The sequence below is a fragment of the Hemitrygon akajei genome, chromosome 14 (genome assembly GCF_048418815.1).
Source record: "Hemitrygon akajei chromosome 14, sHemAka1.3, whole genome shotgun sequence".
NCBI lineage: Eukaryota > Metazoa > Chordata > Chondrichthyes > Myliobatiformes > Dasyatidae > Hemitrygon > Hemitrygon akajei.
The window spans coordinates 15,835,214-15,860,941 of NC_133137.1; the positions used below are offsets into that span (position 1 = coordinate 15,835,214).

Consider the following 25,728-nt stretch of genomic DNA (forward strand, 5'->3'; position numbering starts at 1 on the left):
AGTGGGAGGAGGGATGAAGTAGAGAGCTGGGAAGTGATAGGCTGGAGGGAAATGGGCGCCGGGGAAGGTGGAGAATTATGGGAAATAAAAGAGAAAGAAAGGTAGGGCTGGGGGGAGATTATAGTGAGGGGGGAAAAAAGAGAACCAGACTAAAATAATAGATAGGGATGGGGTAAGGGGGGGGGGGGGCAGGGGTATCAACGGAGGTCTGTGAGTTGGATGTTCATGCCGGCAGGTAGGAGGCTACCTAGGTGGGAGATAAGGTATTGCTCCATCGACCTGTGTGTGGCCTCATCTTGACGGTAGAGGAGGCCATGGACAGACATGTCGGAGTGGGAATGGTCTGTGGAATTGAAGTGTGTGGCCACAGGGAGATTGCGCCACTGCTGGAGGACTGAGCGCTGATGTTCGGTGAAATGGTCTCCCAGTCTGCGGCGGGTCTCCCCAATGTATAAATGGCCACATCGGGAGCACCGGATACAGTATATCACCCCAGTTGACTTGCAGGTGAAGTGGTGGCTCACCTGAAAGGACTGTCTGGGGCCTGGGATGGTGGTGAGGGAAGAAGTGTGGGGGCAGGTGTAGCACTTCTGTTTGCAGGGATGAGTGCCCAGAGGGAGGTCGGTGGGGAGGGATGGGGGGGATGAATGGACAAGGGAGTCGCTTAGGGAGCGATCCCTGCGGAAAGCCAAGAGTGGGGGGGAGGGGAAGATGTGGCTGGTGGTGGGATCACGTAGGAGGTGGCGGAAGTTACGGAGGATTATACGTTGGATCTGTAGGCTGGTAGGGTGATGGGTGAGTATTTAAATCACTTGCGTATGAATTTTAGAAGTGTATGTATTTTAGAAGTTATTGCAATTGGCGAGGAAAGGAGCAGGCTTTTAAAACATTAACATTGTGAAGGCAACTTGTCTTTTTCATTTAGTATGTAACTTAATCTACTCCAAATGTTATATCTCTCAGAGTATTATCCCAACTGCGAAGTAGTGTTCATGGGTATGGCAAATATTCACTCCATTCGGAAGAGTTTCCAGTCATTGAGATTTCTCTGTACTCAAATGCCAGACCCTGGAAAGTAAGTTATTAATTTCATTTTGTTTTGCTCTAATTATGAAAATAAAAAATGATCTGAATTTTGTAGTTCTTTCTTTCAGAACGGAAGTGCCCACAAGTTAATTTTCACACAGGCTAATTAAGTTTTGGTTATAAATCATTGAATGTTTTTTGCATATTTGTAGTTAAAACTAATTTCTAGCCAAGATGCAGGTGGTTGTTTATAATCATCATTTATGTATATCACTGTAATATTATTGTCCTGTTTGTTTGCTGTGAAGTCACATTATCAATCTAAAATTTTCCTCAATTGATTTTTAATTAGCAGTTGGTTATCAGCATTAGAAGGTACCAAGTGGCTTCAGCATCTATCCATGCTCTTAAAAGCAGCAGTACTTGTAATTAATGCAGTCGATCGAGACCAGCGGCCTGTTTTAGTGCACTGCTCTGATGGCTGGGACAGAACACCACAGATAGTGGCTCTATCAAAATTACTGCTGGATCCTTATTACAGAACAATTGAGGTGTGCATAAATGTTAAGTTTTGTAGGAACTTAATATGCAAATTGGATCTGTTAGCAGGATTATTAAATATAGTTAACTCTTAAACCTATAGTCTTTAGTATTCATAAATTTGAGCAACAGTAAATTGCTAAATTTTAATACAAACACATCTGTAATGAAAATTATTTTTTACAATTGAGAGCGCTTTGATTTATATAGACACTTTTTTTAAACAGGGCTTTCAGGTACTGGTGGAAACAGAATGGCTAGATTTTGGTCATAAATTTGCTGATCGGTGTGGCCATGGAGAAAACTCAGATGACTTTAATGAACGCTGTCCTGTATTTCTTCAATGGTTGGATTGTGTCCATCAGTTACAGAGGCAGTTCCCTTGTTCATTTGAGTTTAATGAAGCATTCCTTGTAAGTGGAGTGGATTTTCCATTTTGCTGCTTGCTTAATCTAAATATAAATGGCTATTAATGTATTCTTTTTATTTATTTACAGGTTAAATTGGTGCAGCATACATATTCTTGCCTTTTTGGAACATTCCTGTGCAACAGTGCAAAGGAGCGTGAAGAGAAACACACTCAGGAAAGAACCTGTTCTGTTTGGTCCCTACTGAGGCCTGCCAACAAAGCCTTTAAAAATCTCCTATACACTTCACAATCTGACACTGTATGTTTGTTTACGTCAGCTTATGTTAGATGTAGTACAATGGCAATTAATCGTTGACCTTCCAATGCATTTTTATAAATGCTGAGGCAATATAAATTATTTCGTATCATATCAAATAATTTAACTTGTTAAAAGAAACAGCTGATAAATTTGTACTAAGGTTACAACGTGTATATTACAATGTGTGCCTTTTTGTTCTAGCTTTAATTATATAAACAACATGAAAGCTAAAAATAGATTTTTATGCTTTAGGCCGTCTTTGAGGTTCTGAAATCTGATATTTTAATCAGTCATTCTGATTTTCTAAGACATTTTGGGCTAGCAAGCAAAGTATATGTCAGTATATATTGCATAATTGTTCGTTTCATTTATAAATAATGACAGTAAAAGAATGCCAGAATCTTCATAACTTTCTGCTAAGCATCTTCTAAAATTTCCACCATGTGGAAAATTCATGGATTGCTCAGTTTCTATACTATTCAATCCAAAATTAAAACTTAATGCACATCTAATTATTCAAGATATGAAATGTTTATTTTCATTAGCTATCTAATTTGTAAAGCTCTGGAAGACTATTTGGTGCAATTTATTTAGTCCAGTTCTGAGAATAACCCAACTGTATTTGTGTACTAGGAAATGAATTATTACCTATATCTTAACACTGACACTTGCCCAGATGTTATGGATTTCATGTTGGGATTAATGCTGATAAAATGTCTTTACATTTCTGATTATCTCCTGTATTTCTATTATTTCTCTTTTAATTCATATTAAGTAGAAAACCATACTTGTAAAATGTTTACAATGGTTTTTCATGTTTTGCTTATAAGTATTCTAAATAAGCAGAAATGTTTTTGTTTGATCATCTAACTAGGTATTGCATCCAGTGTGCCATGTAAGGAATTTAATGCTTTGGAGTGCAGTGTACATACCGAATTCATCTCCCTCGACACCTGCTGATGACCACTATGCCCCTTATCCAGTTCCAAGGTCCATTCCTGAAGAACAGACGTTGGGAAGGTGAGCTTCAGACTAGCATTTCAGCTAGCGTTTCATTAATTATCAATATGATGATATGTTAGATATTGCACTTGGTGCATATAGATTGGTATGATTTTCTATTAAATATTGTTTTTGAATTGTATGTTTGTAACAATAATGTGGAAATAGTTGTCTGCAACTATGAGCAATTCTGCATTCCCACATGTAAAAGAATTATTTTTCTGTCAACTGATTATAAATAAGTATCTCTCCCCCCCCCCCCCTCCCCCACAGATGAGTCAAATAGGCTAAGATAGGAAAGTGGCAAGAACTAATACTGGAATATTTTATGAAACTATTTGAATGTTATTAGCAATGTTTACACCAAATAGAAAGCAAGAATATATTTGCAGTTTATACTTTTCTAGGATCTTTCCTCTGAGCAAAATCCTTATTGACATCATAGCTGTGTAAATCAAGAAATTAGAGGGTTAATTTATTGGAATGTTTATTAGCACCACTCTTGAGCTGGGACTTTTATGTGGAGTTTTTTTTTTTGTAGAGTAGCTATAATTCAGTATTTTCTCTGTTCCTACTTGTCTATTCAGGTTTTAAAGTAAGGCCACACAAGGGAATGGGATTCTTTACGTACCCAGTATCAATTAAAATTGTGTTTAGTCTAGTTGAGCACAGTTGTGTGTAGAACTGAGCTCCATTAATTCTGCCCCATGATTGGGGGAAAAGACAGTAATTTCACATGATTTTTTTCTGTTTCCCTATGCAGACAGTGTATTGTTTCTCCTGCTTGTAGATTGTGCTGAATTGATAAAGTGCAAATTAAGTTGATTGAATTGGATTTGTGCCTTTGTGCCAAAGATGAGAACACATTTCTGATCTAATATGCATTACAATTCCTTTAACTTTTTGAACACTCTCTCACATAGTGTCCCACTTTATTGTGATCTGTTAGGTTTGCTCATTTTTATTGTGTAAATGGAGCTGATATCGTTACTGAATGTTAGGAAGAGCAAATAAAGCAGAAGAGATTTCCTGATAATTAGATATGGACAATGATAAATCTTGTTTTGTATACAAGATAGTAGTAATTTGGTACTGAAGGCCAAATGACCCCAGTGTTCGTTATCTTTCATTGAATAAATCTGCAGACAAGACCATACTGTTTTCCTGCTCTGAAGCTGTTGATACCAATCTTAGGTGTAGTATTTGGCTAAACACCCACAGTTTCTTAAGAAGATTCCAAAGCTTCATAATCTACAGAATAAAATATATTTTTCTCATCTTAGTGCTAAATAACCAACCCATTATTGTAAACTATGATGTAGATTTCTGGACTGCTCCATTAGAGGAATCTGTCTTTTGGTATCAACTCTGAATCCTCAAACTTTATCAAATTAAGGGGATCCTCTTTCATTTTTCTAACCTACAGAAAATTCAAATCTAGATTACTCGCTACCCAACTCATTTGACAACATCTTGTACCGGAAATTAATACAGTGGCCATAGTTTATACTGCTTCCAGCGAAAATAGTATTACACCTTTTGATACAGTAACTATATACTGTTGCCCTGTGAGAATTAAGGTTAACAATATCCTTGCTAATGATTTACTGTGCTTGCTTTTTAACCTTCAGTAATTTCTGTCAAGGTTTTAAGTTCTAATTGAAGAAGCACTCACACTTGGTGAAATAGTGGAAATGGAAACAGGCAAAATTTACTCTATACTAATTGCACAGATGAAGGAAAATAGGCTTGAAAATCCAAGTCTAAAAGTTACATTATTACATTTGTTTTTGTGGAAAAAGTGCTTTCCAGTTTTGTTCCTGAATTAGGCTCACTCTTTTTTTCCCCTTTCATAAGCAGAAGAAAATTCTTCATTGCCATCCTTATAAATCTTATTAACATTGAAAATATTTTTAATAAGTATCACTTTTTCAGTTCTGAGTAAGGCTCTAAGGAATCAGTTCTGTTTTGTATTCATTCAGTTTGAGATTGACTAAATTCTACTAATCTCTAGATTAATAGATTTTCCTTTAAAAGTAGAGATTATTTTGTTCTCCTTTACACTTGTGTACTGGAAATTACATTAAGCAATTTTGAATTGCTTGATCTTTTACACCTGCTTTTAATGATTCCTGTACTTCTCAGTAATGCCTAAGTTCTCATCCTCCAGGTAATATTTTTCTTGTGCCTAAAGGTGTGTCTACAACTTTGTATGATACAGTTTTATTGATGGTCATCTCTATATTTGCTTTCTCTAATTACATGCTGTTCACAAACATGGATCTACCATTCTCCTTCTACTGTACGTGAAAATTGAGCCTCCAGAATACATAATTGGAGAATATCACATTGTTTTGCGGCTCAATTAATATTTCATCATTTGTACCTTATCAAGGGTTAAATTGAGATTTGCTTTCAGGCAAGAATGCAAAAAGATTATAAAATAGATTATAGATGTTTGTATATGAGGTGATTTTTAAATGTAAAATGTGGCCGTTTATATTACTTGTATTCTGTGTGCTAAACAGTTGGATGTGATATTAAGGAGCAGGAACTTCAAAATTAAATTTAATCTGGTTGGTAAAAGAGTAGGGTTGATGTGTATTTAGTTGTACACGGTTTCTAGCATCTTTCTTTTTGGAAACAGGTTACCAAAGACTAGATCATTTGACAACCTGACAACTGTTTGTGATAACCCTGGGCCTACAGCAAATAGACGCTCCAGTGATCCAAGCCTAAATGACAAATGGCAGGAGCATCGCAAGTCATTGGAACTTAATAGTGTCGGATTAGGAGGACTGATGGATGGGAATGGACTGGATGATTCCTACGGCAATGAAGCACTGAAATTGGGAAAAAACCCATTAGAAGCTGAACTTTCTGTTGCTGCTGGTGTTGGAGAAGGACAAATAGAGAATATTTTACAAGAAGCGTCTAAAGAAGATGGTGCATTGGAGGAACAATCAAAGGATGTGACAACAATAGAACTAAAACAAGAAGTAAATGTATTAAGTAGTGAAAGTGATCTTGATACTGGCTTGAGTAACCATTTGGTAACTGACTCTTCAGAAACTTTAGCAACTAATGAAATGGAAAATGCTGAACCTGATTCTGGGCTTGTTACAAGCTCAGAAGAAGAGACACAGGAGGGCTTCTTGGATTCTGTTAATCATACTCAAGTAGATGTAAGAGAAGATGCAGCAGATTACCCATCAGGTAATGCAAAACCATGTGCTGCAACAGAGGACTTTGACCCAGATGTTGAACCAGAAAGTCACTTTACTACACCTCAACCTTGCTTACCACATTTAATTGCTCCAGACAAACTGGAGGAGAAAATATCTACTTTGGAAAGTTCTACAGAAACATTAACAGAAGATGGAGCAAAGCAGGATGTGCCACAAACCTACTCTAATAAACTTCATCTAAATACCAGGGCCAATGGTACATTGGTACCTGCTACAGACTCTAATTTTTCTCAGTTTTTGCCTGTAAACCAGGATACAATAGTGAAATCCAGATCAACGGATACAAACAGGACTTCAGTTAAAAGCATTCAGAGTACACAGCCTCCTCCTTGTGCCTTGTCATTCAGTGAATGTAAGGATGGATTTACTCCTAATGGAGAAGTGATCAATGAAAATGCAGTAATTGAGAAAGCAATGGACTTCGGGACCGGTGCTCAAAGAAATATCACAGCTAATGGACTCTGTATAAATGGAGATGAAGTAAGAGGGAAAATGGTGTTAAGTAGGCAGGTTTCTGCAGCAAGTTGTAGTTCTTTGCAGTTTCCATCTGGCCATTTTAGAAACCCTCAGATCAAGTGGTGTCACTACTATTCTGGAAAGCAGCAGCCAATAACGAGTCCAGATCAACCTACACGAAGCCACTTGGATGATGATGGGCTGCCCACATACACTGATGTTATACAACAACGACTTCGTCAGATGGAGACAGGTCATCAACAAGAAGTAGAAACTTTGAAAAAGCAGGTACAAGACCTATGGAGCAGGTTGGAATGCCAGCATTTTAGCAATTCTTCACTGCGTTTTAATGGGGAGTTTAGTGATGAAGTGGTAAGTATAGGAAATTTAAGTTTTCATATTCTGATTGTTACTGAAGCCTTTAGTATGCAGTTATTTTGCATTTTATTTTGTAAGCAAGTGAACACTTTCATTTGCACAGTATGGCTGCTACACTGTACAAATTGTGTGACATCTAATTTATTTAAGACCTTGTATTTTCAGTTACTCATCAATGATTAGTTGGTATTACAAAGAATAGCATGAGTCATGCGTAGTTATGTCCCAAAGAAGGCCATTTGATTTTTTTTATATACATCTATACCAGTTGACAAAATTGCCCAACCTGACTATCTTCCAGTAGCAGGTCCACGGACCCATAGATTGCAGCTCCTAAAGTAGGCATCCAAGTAATTTTTTAAATGTGATGCCTTTGTGCCTGCATTTCAGGCACTGATTTCCCTATCCTCAACTTCCTTTGGGTGGAGAAAGTATTTTTTCATCTCCCTTCTGATCTTTTCGCCAATTACTTTAAAGTACTCTCTTTTGATTTTTCTTTTTACCTCACTGCCAAAGGAAATGGGTTTAATCTAAGTCCTTCATAATCTTAATACAATTAACTGAAGTTTCTCCCATTCTACTCCATAAAGGAATCAGTCTTAGATTACCCAACTTTGAAATCAGAATCTTGAGAACTGTGTTCCTCAAGATGTCATATTACAAAATTGCTGTAAAGCATCAGACACAAGCTGTTGGCAAATGAAGCCAAGTTAATTCAAACAAGTACATCAGCTCTTTTATTAGTGAGTTTAAGATTACTGATCCCAGTTTTAAAATTGTGAATGTTCTGAAATGTAATGTGATAATTGAAGACCTTAAAGTTCATTGTTCTGAGCCTGACTTGTCAAATGATAAGAAGCTGGATTTAAATTGCCATTTCTGGAGAATGGTGGAAGGTTCAACACACTACAATTTTTTTTTTAAACTACTATCTGAAAGAATTCCCAAGCAGAATTAATTTAGCTTCCATGAGAGATGGGAGCATATTAGGACATTCAGCCCATCAAGTCTGCTCTGCCATTCCATCATGGCTGTTCCCAGATTTCACTCAACCCTATACACACGCCTTTTTGCCGTATCATTTGATGCCCTGACCAATCAGGAAACAATCAACTTCCGCCTTTTAAAATACCCACAGACTTGGCTTCCACTGCAGTCTGTGACAGAGCATTCCACGGATTCACTACTCTCTGGCTTAAAAAGAATTCCTCGTTACCTCTGTTCTAACAGGTCACCCCTCAATTTTGAGGCTTTGCCATCTAGTTCTGGGCACCCCACCATAGGAAGCATTCTCTCCACGATCACCCTATCTAGTCCTTTCAACATTCGGTAAGTTTCAATGAGATCCCCACACATTCTTCTAAATTCCAGTGAGTACAGGCCCAAAGCTGCCAAACACTCGTATGTTAACTCCTTCATTCTTGGAATCATCCTTGTGAACCTCCTCTGGACTCCAATGGATAACACATCCTTTCTGAGATGTAGTACAACCATCCTTCAGCCACAATTCAGTGATGACCAGCACTTCATACCTGACAATCTGTAAAAGTGTAGAAAGATCATCCACCTTTTTTTGTTGAACTCCGTGGATTGAGATAAACACTTTGAGTACTGTATTTGTTGCCCTTTATGATTCTGGTTCCCTAATGCGCTGATACTCGCCCTGCTGGCTGCAATTTTGTCCTATCATCTGCCTGCCCTTCCTGACAGTCTGACTGCATGCTATTTTTTTTAAACCATCCACCCTATCCCAAGTCCCTTCACTCCAGTTCCCATCCCCCTGCACCAGTTTCTCAGCCACTCATTTATTTGCCAAATCATCCTGTTTCTACCCTCACTGCCACATGGCACAGGTAGCAATCCAGAAATTACTACCCTGGCAGTCCTGCATTTCAGCTTTCTGCCCAGCTCTCTTAAATTCTCTCTTCAGGCCCTCATTGCTTTTCCTTCCTATGTCTTGGAACTAATATGTACCAAGATATCTGGCTGTTCTCCCTCCCTCTCCAAAATTCTGTGGACATGATCCAAGATGTCCCTATCCCTGGCACCTGGGAGGCAACATACCATCCGGAAGTCCCGTTCATGTCTACAGAATCTCCTGTCTGTTCCTCTAACTATTGAGACCCCTATCACTACTACTCCCTTCTCCTCCCTCATCTCCCTCATTCCCTTCTGCACCACAGACCCATGCTCAATGCCAGTAACCTGGTCTCCATGGCATTCCCCTGGGACGTCATCCCCCACAACAGTATCAAAAACAGTATACTCATTATTGAGGGGAATGGCCACGGGTGCTCTGTGCTAACTGCCTAATCACCTCTGCTCCTGACAGTCACCCAGCTACCTGCCTCCTGCAACTTTGGTGGTGACTCCGATCAGTGATCTCCTCACTTCTCCAGATCCCTGACACTGTCTTCAAGGAGCTGCATCTGGGTGCACTTCATGCAGATGTAGTTCCCTGAGTGACTCTGGGTGTTGTGGGACTCCAACATCTGGGATGAAGAACACACAAGCTTCATTGGAATGTTACCATTTAAAACAGCCTGAAGTGAATGTGTTCACTTGCTGTGTTTTCAGTTTTTTTAAAATCAGTTGCAGTACAGTGTATCTTTTAGAATTAATCGACAATGAAAATCTGCAAAAATCTGAATTTTCAAGTATACAGTGATTCAAATATTTTTGGAACTAATGGTAATTTATGGTAGCATTTTGATTGGATGGTGCAATATGTATTTTTTTGATTCTGAGTAATTAATACTATTTCAGGTGAACGTTTTTAAAAAATATTGCAATGGCTGCAATCTCTAGTTATAATTTTGCATACTTTGAAACAAGCTACCATGAACATTTTTGTGTGCAGTCATTAGAATCAAATGAGTAACTTGTCGCTAATGCTAGTTTTGTATGAAATAACTTTGTCAAGCAATGACAAAGTATTCTAATGCAAGTTAAGATTTCAAAATAGATTTCAATTTAGTATTTTATACTGTAAAAATTGATATACATTTAAGTGGTCCATTATTTTATGATGAACATAGAATGGGTTGAAGGAATGAGCCTGAGCGTTTAATTTAAAACTCATATTTTTTGTTTGCTTAAATAGTACAACAGTTGCTTAAATTCCACTAATGTAGCTGTAAAATGAAAATGATCATCCACACTATTACTTCAGAGTCAACTACTCCTTTAGAAGTAAAATGTATCAACCCAAGCAAGCTGCATAATTGCTGATTAATAACCAGACTACTTTTTCTATATGCACCTTGTTAAAATCTGTTTTGTAAACTTTATACCAATGGTTATAAATTGTATGATTGTTATGACTGTGTAAGCATTTGCTGTATTCTACATTTTAAAGTCTAAGGATTGTAGGTAGCTACTGAAGAACTTTGCATTTTGAGAAAACCTGTAAAAGCTCCAGAGTCAGCGCAATGACTACCTGTGGTAAAGTGTGCCATTAATTACACACGTGTTATGTAGGGAAATGTGTGTCAATATTGAAAATGTATGAAGACAAAAGCTATTTCATTCCTTTGACATTCAGCTGCTGTGGTCCAAAGGCAATAAGTCACACAAGTCAGTGAGTATGGTGCAGAAGGTATTACTTCATTCTGCAGGAGCCCACTGTGCCATATGCTTAGGAGTCATCAAGGCAAAACAAGTGAATAAATATTTTACTGAGTAATACTGGAATTAAATACCTTTACTGAACTTCAAAAACCAAGGCAATGTTCTGATGGTCTAACTGCAATCCACAGCTTTACTGATAAAGCACATAAATGGTGCAGGAGTAGACTAGACTAGAGGAAAATTATTGTCAGTGTTTGATCAGATGATCAAAGTAAGTGAAGATAAAATCTACAAATGAATAACAAACTAAAGTGCATTCATATTAAATATTGTAAGGTATGGAACAGATTAATCAGTGATACCTCAAATATGATGTGGCAGGAAATTCAGAAGACTAATACCCTGGGGGAAGAAACTGTTTCTCATCCTGACCATTCTTGTTCTTGTGCATTGTAGTTTCCTGCCTGATGGTAGGAGGTCAGAGTATGCAGGATGGGTGGGGCCCTTAGTATTATTAAGGGCCCTATGTATGCAGCGCTCCTGCTAAATGGTTGAGGAGCAGGAGGAAAAGCAAGGAAGTAATTTGTGAAGTCCCTTCTTGGCTAGACTTTGGCACAATTTTATCATACCTGTAGATCTAACCTTAATTCTCCATTCACCAAAAATATCATCTCACCATTTGTGAACGTCCCTTGATGTCTGTACTGTGAGTGTTTGCTTTTGTTAGTGATCAGTGTTACCATTGGAGCTGCAGCATGATGGTGGAAGATGCTGATCTGCTTGTGCTGTAATGAAAGCTATGATGGGTAACTAAAAGCTAAGGGAGTGTTGATGCTGGCTGATACTGCATGTAGGCTTTCTGGTAGTCCTGCTGTACATCATTGTGCATATCAGTAAGAAATTAAAGCAAATTCAAATGTTGAAATAGGAAATAAAATTCAAGAAATACTTAGCAGATATGCAGCAGCAGTGGAAAGAGAAATGATCTGAGGTCAATGACCTTTCATCAGTTTTTCTTTTTGTAGCTGTTACTTGACCTCTTTCCAGCAGTTTCATAAACACGAGATGCTGGAAATCTTGAGCAGCACCCAATGCTGGAGGAACTCAGCAAGTCAGGCAGCATCTATGGAGGGAAACAAACAGTCAATGTATCAGACCAGACCTTTCATCTGGACTGGAAAGGAAGGGGGCTGGAGCCAGAATAAGGTAGTGGGAAGAGGGGAAGGGAGCACAAGTTGGTGGGGGAAGATCAGTGGGCCAGGGAGAGGTGGGATAAAGTGAAAAGCTGGGAGTGGCTAAGTGGAAGAGGAAACAGGCTTAAGAATGAATATAATAGGAGAGGACTGTCAACTATGGAAGAAAGGGAAGGTGAGGAAATCCAGACAGAGTTGATAGCAGGTGAGATGGGAAGGGGAGAAATAGCTATTTGTATCGTCAGGTTGAAGGCTGCCCTGTTGGAGGAGGGTAGCTGTAGAGGAGACCCTGGACACACAGATCAGAATGGGGATGGAAAATCAAACTGAAATGGGTAGCCACTGGGAGATTCTTCCTTTTGCAGTGGACAGAATGAAAATGCTCAACGAAGCAGGACCTCAATCTGCATTAAGTCATACTGATGTAGAGTAGGCCACACTGAGAGCACTGGATACAATAGATGATCCCAACAGACTCGCAGGTGAAGACCAGTGTGGACAGTTGAGATCATGGTCGGCATGGACAAAGTGGGCCATAACATCCTGTTTCTGTATGTTTCTGTGATTTGCTTTTGCTGTCTCCTGCACAAATTGTACATGCATGTTCAAAAACTAAGCTCAAGTCAACAATTTGATAACAAACCAAGAAGTACTAAGGTTGTCTACTGAACTGTCCCTATTACTAGGCACCCACTGGATAGACCCTGAAAATTGAAAAAAGATCCCTATATCCCAATGATACTGAAATTCACCATTACCTATTGTACATCAGTTAAGCATTTGGTTATCCGAACAAATATGTTTGAAGTTTGATACTTGAAGCCTGGCATAAAAACTCATGGTCTACGAGGAGCAGTAATCTTTACACTCCTATATGCTTCTGAGATGTGAACTACTTCCAGCAGGTACTTGGAGGGATTGGGAAGTTAATACCTTTTGCAAAATCATCCAAATCCATTTACATGACACATGAATCAATATTGGTATCCTTTCCCAGACTACCACGTCACTGCCATATCAACACTTGTCTCTAAAGGCAAGAAAATATCAGGCAGACAAAGGAAAACATCCTAGGAAGCTCTCGAAGCCTCCTTGTGGAAACCTAATGCAACATTCACACCGACATGGGAATCAGTGACCTGTGACTGCTCAATATGGAGGAAGAGCATTTGGGATGGCACCAAGATCTTCCAGCCCCTTCACTAGAAGCCCTCTGAGGTTGAGAGTAAATGGTGCAACAACTGCACAACCTTTGAAACCACCCACCTGCCCATCCCTTCAAGCACTTGGCCTCATCTGTGAGAGAGTGGACAACAGTTTAGCTTCATCCCTTACTTAGCTGCAAAACACTGAAGAATGAGGAGAGGTTATGGATCTGCTATTGCACAAAGTTTACTTTAGTGACTTCAGTATGTTACCCTGTCATTTCATTCAAACATTGTCCCATTGGCACGATTAGATCAAGCTGGGAAAGTGAGTTCTGGGCCAGTTGATGGTATTTCTGAAAAGTTGAACAGAGAAATAAGAAATTAGTTTTCCGTTATAGTATGACCTTTGAAATAGAATACTTCATCATAATTTGAAGTTACCGTTACAAATGTTTATTCTACACTGAGTTTTCATTATCAGTCTCATCTACATTAAGACTGAAAAAATCATAGTGTCTGAGCAGCTATTGTAAATTATAGCAATCAGAATCCATCTTGCATTTATAAAAAGGAATGTAATTATTTTTCAACAGAAGTTGAAATGCTGGCCAACTATTATCAATCAAGTTAGACGGGGGAAGATCCAGTGAATGTAGTGTACCTCGATTTTCAGAAGGCATTTGATAAGGTCCCACATAGAAGATTGGTGGGTAAAATCAAAGCTTAGGGCATCGAGGGGGAAGGCATTGACATGGATAGAAAACTGGTTGGCAGATAGAAAGCAAAGGGTAGCGGTGAATGGGTGTTTCTCAGAATGGCAGGTGGTGACTAGTGGGGTGCCACAGGGCTCGGTATTGGGACCACAGCTGTTTACCATTTACGTTAACGATTTGGATGAAGGCATAGAAAATAACATCAGCAAATTTGCTGATGATACTAAGCTGGGTGGCAGTGTGACATGTGATGAGGATGTTAGGAGAATTCAGGGTGACTTGGATAGGCTGGGTGAGTGGGCAGATACTTGGCAGATGGCGTTTAATGTGAATAAGTGTGAGGTTATCCACTTTGGGAGTAAGAACAGGAAGGCAGATTATTATCTGAACAGTGTAGAGTTAGGTAAGGGAGAAATACAAAGATCTCGGAGTCCTTGTTCATCAGTCACTGAAAGTGAATGAGCAAGTGCAGCAGGCAGTGAAGAAGGCTAATGGAATGTTGGCCTTTATTACAAAGGGAATTGAGTACAAGAGCAAGGAAATCCTCTTGCATTTGTACAGGGCCCTGGTGAGACCACACCTGGAGTATTGTGTACAGTTTTGGTCTCCAGGGTTAAGGAAGGACATCCTGGCTATAGAGGAAGTGCAGCGTAGATTCACGAGGTTAATTCCTGGGATGTCTGGACTGTCTTACGCAGAGAGGTTAGAGAGACTGGGCTTGTACACGCTGGAATTAAGGAGATTGAGAGGGGATCTGATTGCAACATATAAGATTATTAAGGGATTGGACAAGATAGAGGCAGGAAATATGTTCCAGATGCTGGGAGAGTCCAGTACCAGAGGGCATGGTTTGAGAATAAGGGGTAGGTCATTTAGGACAGAGTTAAGGAAAAACTTCTTCTCCCAGAGAGTTGTGGGGGTCTGGAATGCACTGCCTCGGAAGGTAGTGGAGGCCAATTCTCTGGATGCTTTCAAGAAGGAGCTAGATAGGTATCTTATGGATAGGGGAATCAAGGGATATGGGGACAAGGCAGGAACCGGGTATTGATGGTAATTGATCAGCCATGATCTCAAAATGGTGATGCAGGCTCGAAGGGCCGAATGGTCTACTTCTGCACCTATTGTCTATAAAACTTTGTAACAAAGCAAATTGTATTCCAGCAAACTTCTAACAAATTTCCAGAAAAGACTCCAGACTTGTTTATTAACTAACAAGATATGTGATTTCATGCAGAAAGAACTGAACAGGCTGCCAAAATGTCTGCTTCTGTGCTTATTTTGACATTCTTTGAATCTCCAAATTTGTGCCACACCCAGAACATTACCTAATTTATTTTTATGCAACATTCCACAAGCGCACAGGAATAAAATTGTTCATTGAATATGTTCATGATAATACAATGTGTTGAGTATGCATTTATGATTTTGAAATATAGTTATCTTTTTAATTAGACCTCAATCCCAGACTCGGAGAGCAATGTGGATCATAATTGTTTATCTCGCTGTAGCACGGAAATATTCTCTGAAACTAGTTGGGAACAAGTGGAGAAACAGGACACAGAGGTGAGAAATACAGCTTCAACAAAAGCTAGGAACAGTGCAGAAATTTAAAAGTGAATTCGTGTCAAAACGTACTGTCTGAAACGTCACTTGAGGGGAAAAAATGTGAACACAATGTCTTTTCATGTGATGCAGAGAAAATCCAAATCGTGGCCATGTTGATGATTAGATATGGGTGGTGGCCAATGTAAATAAGAAATTTTGAATGAACTTTTCAAGATTGAGGAACTAGGTAGAATTAGTAATCTAGTCTACTAAATATTTATTAAGAGTTTGAGAACTGTTTCAGAAATTAAAGAAGAAAGAATAGTCTACAAGAGAATGAGTGTCAAGAAATCGATGAAAAGAGTGAATTAAGGAAAAGGTGACAAAGGCCAGGGACAGCTATTTGCAACAGAAGAATACTTATCTGCCAGCTTAAGAAATTGTGCAAAGAAGACAACAGAAGTCAATTTTAGGACAATTGTGAAGTTAATTTGGTTTCAAAGTTTACTCACATCAGCTGTACCAAATTATTTCTTGACTGGTTTGAGAAGTTGACAGTGAAGTCACGATATAACGATGGGTGAGAGCTTGGATACTTCCCTGAGATAAGGCTATTAGCCCCACTCTCTCACTGGATGGATTTTAAAAGGGGTAATATTCACATTCAGACTGATGGGCGTTCCTGGAAAGAAAGATGATCTCATTGCATTTAAGCTTCAACTAATGAATTATACTGTGAACGACATAACGGTAGGTCTTTAACTTGGATCTTACTGTCAATGTATGAAGAGTGGTTTATTGTTATCTTGATCTAATGCACTTTCTCATGATGCCTATTAGAACACATGATTTCTCAACTAAGCCAGATAATTGGATGACAGTGTTTTGACATTATGGTCGTTTCTAAGTATACTCAGTTTGAATTTGAATCTTGTAATTCAGTATTTAATATAGAGTGCACATTAATGCAATTTGATAAATATAGTGGGTTTCAGTTAATTGGGACACATCAGGAAGTACATTTCGGCCCAATTAAGCAGCTACCTCAATTAGCCAGTTTCATGAATCTTTAAGAAGGTATATTTTTAAAGAAAAAAGCAAACTACCATTCAAATGAACAAAATCAGCACAGACAAATAGTGTAGATAATGGACTGCCTTCATCCAATGCTCTAGATGACTGACTGTATTCTCATCTTTTTCATTATAACATTCAGAATGATTGTCAATACCTTAATTCTTTGTAGTTCCTAACTTGTTGAAGTAGTGAAGTTTTCATTTTCACTCCCGGCCATTTCTGGCATCTCCAAGCCCAAAAGCCTGAAACCGCGGTGAACAAAACTGTTCTAAATTGTCTTGCTCCTTATTTCTTGCCAACTATCGATGACAAAAATAAGTTTTTAAACACAAGCACATGCAGTTGACACTATTTAATGCTGTATACACAAAGCACTGGTGTAATGGCCACACAAGTGCATGTGTCTGACTCTAGTTAGAAACTGTTCAGCAACAGTCTCCTGTCCCAATTAAGCGACAATTAAGGGAATCACAGCTATTTTCTCAGTTGGTTTTAGTTCTTTGAGTTTTCCCAAATAAGTGATGCCCCAATAACCAGAATCCACTATACTTGCTCCCTGTGGAATGGTTTAGAATGAAAGTTGTGTGCCAAATGTGACAGTGTTATTTTTAGCTTAGTGGCATAAATAACAGTTCAGACTAATGATTAATTATATCCAAGCATGACCTGTCATTGCTTTATGTTGCCTGAAATTTTCTATCGTTATCAAGTTTATTTTCTTGATTTCTGCTTTTCCTTTATAACTCAAGTGTGCTTTCCTCACTTTTACTTGTGTTACTGTTTTTTTAAATCTTTATTGTTTCCTAATCATCTGTCTTTAAGTTAACATTATAATGAAAGAAATTCTTGGGGGTTGATGTTCACTTTTTCTATTTGGAAATTTCAATGCCAATACTGTTGATTATCCATTGTATGTTCATAGATTTTTAATCATATTTGCATGTATTTGATGGGCAATATTCAGTTTATTTCACAATACAAATTGTACAATGATGAGGCAAAGAAAGTGAGAAACTAAAACTTCAAAAAGCATTTTAAAACTTGAAATTTTGAATGCAATTTTGACGTTGGATTGTGCTTTCTTCGATTCACAATGTCTCTTCCTAGGTAACTCGATGGTATCCTGATCATTTGGCTTCACAGTGCTACGGATGTGAAAGTAGATTCTGGCTAGCCAGCAGGAAACATCATTGCAGGTACTATGCTGCAAAAAAAAAAAAATAACGTAACTAAATGTTTTCTTTTGCTTGGTCTTATTTTTACAAAACCTGGTTTTTTTTTGTGTGAGCATGTATGTAACTAATATTGAAACAAATTTCAAGAAATTATTTAACTTCTGCATGTTCCAAAAAATCTACTGAAAATTGGCACCAATTGAAAATATTAGTTTCTAAAGATTCTGCAATTGTACTATTTACAACCAGCAGACAATTTTTTGATAAATTTCATGCTCTTATTTTTTGTAATTGGCTGTTATTTCCATTTAACAAAGTTTAGGACTTTTCCAACTGGCATACTTTTTCTTATTTAGGTGAAATTAAAGTTTGGGAGTAATATTATTGATCCTTTATACATTTCATTTTCATTACGGATTTCCACATTGTTTTTATAGTTACCACATTTTCCCCCAAATAATAATTGTCATATTAGGCGTGATGTGATTGGAGGGAACCTATTCAGAATATTATCATCATGAAGTTACAAAACTGCCTGCATCAAGGTTCAAACATCCCACACTATTGTAAAGTTGTGAACTGAATCAATCACTGAGTTCTGACTTTCTCCTGAAACTTGCCCTTTTGTAGTTTTTCATGCACTATCTGCATGCCTGCATGTACACACATACCATGCTGTGTTTGAAAGCAAAATAAACTGTAAAAGGAACTGCATGAATGGGGGGGGTGGGGTGGTGGTGAAAGAAATTGCCATGTTTTGTATCAAGACCCTTCATCAGGGTTGAGAGTGGAGAGCAAAGGTAGCTGGTATAGAGAAGAGTAGGAGTGAGACAGGAGCCCTTCATCCCTCAGCCCTCCTCATTCTACCTATTGTCTACAGGCCAAACTCTCATCTCTACCCTATCTATACCAATTGCCTTCCCTCTCTGCTCCCAAACCTGGTGCAGAATCTCAACTCGAAGCTCGACAATTATTTTGCTTTCACAGATGCTACTTAACCTACTGAAATGCTCCAGCCGTTTTTTTTTATTATTGCTCCAGATCTGCATCTGCAGTCTCTTGTGTATACTGCAGGAGTTCACACCCTTTTTATGCCATTAAAGGGTCTGTGGACCCCTGGTTGGGAACCCCTGGCACCAGCTTGACAGGACTCAATTGCGTTTGTCACCCTCTGCTTGAACTGTAACATTTTGTTCTGATCTAACAGTTCAGTGCTGCTTAGAAGGATTGGTTATTAAATATTATAGTTACAAGATCTATTGTCAGGTTGAGTTACAAGATGGATGGTCATTGCAGATTGATTGTACTTCTGCATTTTGATGTATAATTTTACATTTGTTTTAAGTTGAGACATTAGTACAGTGAGTGATACCATAGTCTGCGAGCTAGTCTGCTGAAGTATTAAGAATAGGTTTGAAGTGAGTGATAACTGTAAATCGGTTCTCTTCCATCACTGAACTGAGAGTCAGTGAGAAATGGCGTGTATCAGCAGTAAGTTGTAATGCTGATGACACATTGGGGAAATGTGCTTGTTCTTGTAATACATAGAATGAGATGCTACTTCAATCTAGTTCTTTTGTTCATATTTTTGTTACCCATCGTGTGAAGAATACATTGAGTGGCTGACTGTCTGACAGAAAATCAGGTCCATGTTTTGCCAACAAAATGAATTGCCTGTCCCTTCCACCTGAGGGGTGGGGTTGCACAGAATGTATAATGATGAGAGTCAAGGTACCACTTGCATAGTAATGGTCTTTAGTTTGGTAAAGTGTCATCATTTTACATGCCACAGGAATGTTACTCATTTGGATGCTTAGAGAATATCTAAAAATGCTTCAAGTCTTTTAAGTACTTGTACAGTATAGTCAAAATGATAAAATGGGAAATGCAGACAGAATTTCCATTTTCTACTTTAACCAAGAATTTGATCACTTGTGCCATCAAACAAATGGTTTTTAAGGATGGGAGAGATTTTGGGAAGTTTAAAATTTGATCACTTCTGTGTTCTCTATGCTCTCTAAAGAGTTTTTTCGCTTAAGGAAGGATGTAAATATATGAAAGTTTATTTCACTGATGGTTGGAATGGACATGCTGTCTTCTGAGAACAGGTTGGACGGACTAGAAATATTTAGAGGATGCAGAGAATATTTCCTCTTGTGAGAGCATCTAAAACTGGGTCGCTGTTCAAAAGTTACAGTGAGGTTGTATTTGGAGTTCTTTTTCGAATGGCAGAAGAAGCAAAACCTTTCAAGGCTTGAGGTACAGGGAGATAGATTCTTAAAAAGCGAGGAGGTGGAATGTTACTGGGGTAAGTGGCAATAATTCAAGATTGTAATTTCTGTACAAAAGTGTAAGGAGAACGATAATTGTTATTCTGGATCCAATGAAGTGCAAAAAAAACCCCACAAAAGATAAAGAACACAATAATAAAACAACACGTACAGGTAAATATCTTGTATTGATCATATCTCCATAAAGTGACGTTAGGCTGTACATAAGGTGACTGACAGTGAAATAAAGTGGTGCTGGAGTTAATGAAGGTGCAGATGCTGGAGATTCCAGTCAGATCAGTGTGATCTCATTGAATTACCAAGCAGGTTCAAGAGACTGTGTTATAGTACTACACAATTTTTGTGCAAGTTTCAAAACTCATTTCGGCACCTTCCATTTTTTTTGCATCTTTACTATTTCCCTCTAATGTCGCTTCAACTAATCCCCCAATTCTTCTATCACTAAGACATGCTTTCTGTGATATCATAAGATGTAGGAGCAAAATTAGACTATTTGATCTGTCGAGTATTTCCACCAATCATGGATGATTTTTATTATCTTCAACCCCATTTTCTAGCCTTCTCAGAACCTTTAACCCCCTTGCCAGTCAGTAACCTATCAATCCCTGCCTTCTATAACACCCATTGCCTTGGCCTCAATAGCTCTGCATTTTCACAAGATTCACTACCTTCTGCCTAAAGAAATTCCATCTCACCTCAGTTCTGAAGGATTGTCCCTTTTATTCTGAGGCTGTGCTCTTGATTCCTTGATATTCCTCCTATTGGAAACATCCTCATCATGTCCATTCTATACAAGTCTTTCATTGTCCAGTACCTTTCCTTCCATAATAATCAACCATAATACTGCTGCGGCAACTTGCTCAATTTTGAAATCTCAGGCATTCTGATCATTGCTAACTTGTGCAAGACTTATCTTAATTTACCTTCTAAATCTTTTCCATCACAAAGACTTGCACTAATCCTTTCATATCTCACCAACTTATGACATTTGCCATCATTCTTGTATGTTCCACTAACATTGATATTTTACAACTGCTCAACACCTCAAACCCTTTTCACTTTTCTGATTCCTGCCTTTAAACCCTTTTCAAAGTCGTAAGTTTCAAACATGACTCCCCACCCACGGTGAGTGAACTTGAAGTTATGCTTTATACGGCACATTGTAATGCTTTCTTCATTTAAAAAGATGGCAAGAATGTTGCTTAATAGAATTAATTTCATTTTTAAGATTGACATTGTTGTTAACATATGGAATTATTTCAAATATACATCTCTCATTGTAAAGTTGCTGCATGTGTTTTTCATTTGTTTGTATCCCCTGCTGTTGCCCTGCTGATTTACACCTTTTCCTTAGCTAGTTTCCCTCTGAGCTCTTTTTTCCGTCTTGCAGGGACAGGGAGCCTGTTGATGACAAATGGTGAGCATTTTCAACAGTCTTCTCTGTCTCTTGTTTGTCTTCATTCCTGGTGATATTTATTTTAAAACATTTACTTGTGCCTTATTAACTGAACATCTCAAACAATTGGTGCTTGTTGATTGTACATTGATTAAATTCAAATTAAATTTTCCAGAAGGAACGTACAATGTTTTATAGGCCATCTATCCATACCAAAGTTGAAAATTTTTTAATTTGCTGCCCAGTAAACCAGTTGACACCTACATTTATTACTTTTCCTGTTTGCACATATGTAATTACATTGATAGAAACCTTGTCAATAGTTTTCTGTTTTTAAGTTTAGGATATGTATATGATTTTGCCATTTCATCACATTGTGCTTTTAATCAGCTTGACAACCAAGGTCATGCAACATATAGACGTCTTCTGCCACTAATTAAAACTTGGTTTATCTATACACAATCTGAATATGATCTTTTTAAAATATTTTTGCACATTTCCCAAGAATTGAGATGGAATTAAAAAGTTACAGTAACCTGTTCACTGGCAAAATATAATTTCATGTCACTCTTTTGTCTGTCTTTAAAATATTAATTTTCTGCTTTGTTTATAAAAAAAAGAGCTGCTGAATATTGGACTGCATGTTAGTTTTATAAATCTTTTATTTGCCGGTTGTCTTTATTGTAGAGAAACCATTATTGCCATAAAGTTGGTTTTCTAAACTAGTTGCACTGTAAGCTTCATTTATCAACTGACCTAATAATCACGTTTATGCTCACCATCTGATATCTTAGTAGTGAAAACTTGGAACTTGTTTTCTTAAACTGTTTCAAATATTAAAAGGCTGTAGGTTTGTCATCCAATGTAAATTATGTGCAAGATTTATACTGAAAACATCATTAAACATGAATAGTTAATTAAACAACTGTTTCTTGATTTTCTATGGAACATTTGGAAAACTTTGGATTCTAATTAAAACAAATTAAATCTATTTTAAATGCAATAACATTTCAGTAGTTAAAAGACTATGAAGTATACAGCACAAAATTGGACTTCGTCAGATTAATTGGTGAAAATAGCAGATTTTAAAACATTACTCAAACTTTTGATCTGAACTGTTAATTCAATTGCATTATGGACATCTGACTTGGGACTTGTAAATTGAAAATTACATTATTTGGTAATTTTTTTTTTCAATTTAAAACAATCAAAACCCTACAGCAAAATGTTACATCTTTATAACAATAGGTTCCCTCAATAGATTCCTGTGACTTCTTCACCTCCCCCTTCAGACTAGGTTTGCAGATGTGTAAATAGGAGAGTACATAATCCTGTGACGTTTGAACTATTCATTGGAATGGAAAAGGTGAGAGTTCTCAGTAGAAATTTTTTTTTTCTGGATTGGATTCTGATTATTAAAAAGTTTTATTTTCATCTTGAACTAACAGCTATGCAATGGTTTCAGGCTTTCATAGGTGAAAACAAGTGTTTTTTCATTGACATAACTTCCTTTGAATTTTTGAAGAACATAATTTCACTTGAGACAGTTCGTCCTTCAGTTTTTATAAAAATTTTGCATAAATGTTGCTAGTTGTTGAAAATTTGAATACTTAGTTGGCAGAAATTCAACATTGATGTTTTCATTGTAATATAGTGGTTGGGTATATGTTGATTGCAAATTTATTATTGAAAATAGAATTCAATGTGCAGCCACTACATGTGCATAGAGCAAGCAACCAAAGAGAAATATTTCCCCATTTTTTTTTTAAAGAAGCTGAACTTATCAATATTTGTCTCAGTAAGTTTAATGTTGATTATAGAGTGATGAAACAAGAATTTAATTATCAATCTGCCCATTTGTTTTTTTTTCCCTAAAGGAATTGTGGGAATGTATTTTGCTCAAGTTGTTGCAATCAGAAGATTCCAGTGCCGAGTCAACAACTTTTTGAACCTAGCCGTGTCTGTAAATCCTGCTACAGCAGTCTACAGCCCAGTGGGTCCACCCTGGAGATAGAACTGGACAAACCCATTGCAGCTTCTTCAAACTAAAGGCAATGCCTTTCCTCCTGGAAACACGCACATTATGGGATGGTGTACAAGAAGTCAAGCTCTTGGTATTACTGTGCACTTAAGATGAAACTGAATGCACATTATAGCTTGGAATTTCGAACAGGATGCAGACATATTTAGATAGAGTAACTTAAAGCTGTTTGAAAGTTTATTTACAGTGACTTGTGACTGGAATAGAATGGGCAGTGCAGTATATTACTGTATTAACCAAAGGCCTTAGACTTGCAGAAGTGATAAAAACAAATTTTGATGGAAGATTGCATTGTCGCACTACTCCTCCTAAATAAGTAATTGAATATGTAAAATCTTAATATGGATCAGTGTTAATTATGTTCCTTTTTATTTACTAAATTGATTTTTGGCATGTACAGAAAGTATTATAAATGCCCTAGAGTTGCAGCAAAATGATTTTACAGTGAACTGATGGGCACTGAAGGAATGAAATATTTTAAGCTTTGTTTACACAATGTTTTGTAAGCTCAAATGTTTTTGTCTTCTATTTGGAACAGGATTTCTTTTGAGCTTGGTGAATTGACCTCTTTCTGCTGTGATTCTGAAATGCAAATGAAGGTTAGAGGAAGTCAAGAAATGAGAAGTTCTGGATAGGTGCCATTGTTTATGATACGGGTTTCTGGGATTGTGTTTTAAAAGCATATTTGACATTCACTTTCATTTCATTTTCTTCATGTAAGCACTTTTTTAAAATTTCACTCTTTGTAAATAAAGAGGACAAAATGCTGTTGCTAGCTACATAAGCACTCTTTCCTGAAAGACTTAAGTGCTCCTTGCCCCACCATGAAGAGATGTTTTTTCCAGTTTTGTTTTAGAAGTGCATCAAGTGCTGTAGGCATTTTAGAAAGGATGTAAAGAAAATTTAAAGTTTGGCATTTGTATGAAGCTTATGCTAACTCTTAACAATTTTATTACTTTTATTATTAATAGATGAGCAGTGTTTAATATGAATAAAATTGGGCCAGTGGATATACAGGTAAAAACACCAAGTGCTTTTCCACACTTGACATTGAAGTTTAACTTCATTGTTTATTAATAATGTGCTGTAAGGTATCAATTAATCCAATGCTTTCCCCTCCTTTTTGCTCTTGAGTTGTAAACAGCCAATCATTGCAGCACAATTGGGATTGCAAATTATTTGTATCAGGCATTGTTTCCCTTTTAAGAGGTATGGGTGGTAAGTCCATTTTAGGGACGTCGTAGAAACTGCTGTTTGTAACAAACAAGGAAGAACTGTTCCAATCTTCTAAATTCAAATTGCATCTAAGTAATTTACTGGTGCTGTTTTTGATTTATTCTGGAATTACTTTGTTTATTTTTAAAAAGTGACTAAAAATTCCATAAACCAGATTAGAAATTTCCTAGTAACAAAACTAACCACACAGTTCACATTACCAACTGGTTCAATAAAAAGCTGATGTAAGAAACTGCACTTTATCAGTACATTAGTTGCTTAATATAATTCCATTTTACAGTCTGTAAATTTTTTTTATTGAACTTGAAATTCAGAATCCACCTCATCCTGGTGCTTGATTTCACAGAAGTTGAAGTGTGTCAAGTACACACAGTAACATCGTTTTGGGGTTTGGAACTAAAGTTAAAATGCTGCTAAACATGTTTTGAACAGTCTGGTCATTTACCCCTTCCCCCCAATCTTTGTTTAAGTGACTGTTATCCTTTTGTGATTGTGCACTCAAGTGGAATTTTTAAAGTAGCACTTAAAGCCAGACTTTAATTGCTTTTAAGAATTGATGCCACAAAGCTGAGTGTGGAAACTGTAGTGCTTACCTGTTTGTAAGCTTTCATGGCATATACTCTTCTGTAGCCTCAGAATGATTTATTTAAATCTAAATAAATTTGTCATTTTCATATATTGTGTTTTATCTTAAATTTGAATGACCTGTTTTATTGCATATTGATTATAAGTTGACTAAAGAGGGGGTCACTTTGATTTTCATATCAACACAATTGTTCAGTGTACTGTCTGCTAAATGAATAATGTATTTGGACATAAATGGATATGTTCAGTAGTTTGAAATCTGTCATGCATTTAGCAGAGTGAACTTGTTAAATTTTGTGCATTAGTTGGACTCTTTAAGCAATTTAACTGGACAATCTGTAGTCACATTTCTTTTACATTTTTGTTGGGAAAGGAGAGGTGTAGAAATAATTTTAAAATATTAGAAATCCCTATTTGGTACCTTTCCCATTGAAATGCTT

At 37.3% G+C, this 25,728-nt stretch overlaps 1 protein-coding gene across 8 annotated transcripts in view; it reads left to right on the forward strand.

Annotated features, from left to right (window-relative positions):
* The window catches only part of mtmr3 (myotubularin related protein 3), a 77,956-nt gene extending 52,577 nt beyond the window's left edge, over positions 1 to 25,379 (forward strand). For 4 of the 8 annotated variants that reach the window (XM_073065507.1, XM_073065511.1, XM_073065513.1 and 1 more), the window contains 10 exons: positions 964 to 1,075; positions 1,379 to 1,577; positions 1,794 to 1,979; positions 2,064 to 2,234; positions 3,109 to 3,254; positions 5,884 to 7,312; positions 15,395 to 15,505; positions 17,672 to 17,760; positions 21,421 to 21,447; positions 23,304 to 25,379. In XM_073065507.1, the coding sequence (XP_072921608.1) occupies positions 964 to 1,075; positions 1,379 to 1,577; positions 1,794 to 1,979; positions 2,064 to 2,234; positions 3,109 to 3,254; positions 5,884 to 7,312; positions 15,395 to 15,505; positions 17,672 to 17,760; positions 21,421 to 21,447; positions 23,304 to 23,475 (2,642 nt within the window). In that variant the 3' untranslated portion in view covers positions 23,476 to 25,379. Of the gene's footprint in view, positions 1 to 963; positions 1,076 to 1,378; positions 1,578 to 1,793; positions 1,980 to 2,063; positions 2,235 to 3,108; positions 3,255 to 5,883; positions 7,313 to 15,394; positions 15,506 to 15,791; positions 16,161 to 17,671; positions 17,761 to 21,420; positions 21,448 to 23,303 lie in introns of those variants that run through there. The other 4 variants (XM_073065508.1, XM_073065509.1, XM_073065515.1 and 1 more) reach the window with 4 other exon arrangements.
* The last annotated feature ends 349 nt before the right edge of the window (positions 25,380 to 25,728 follow it).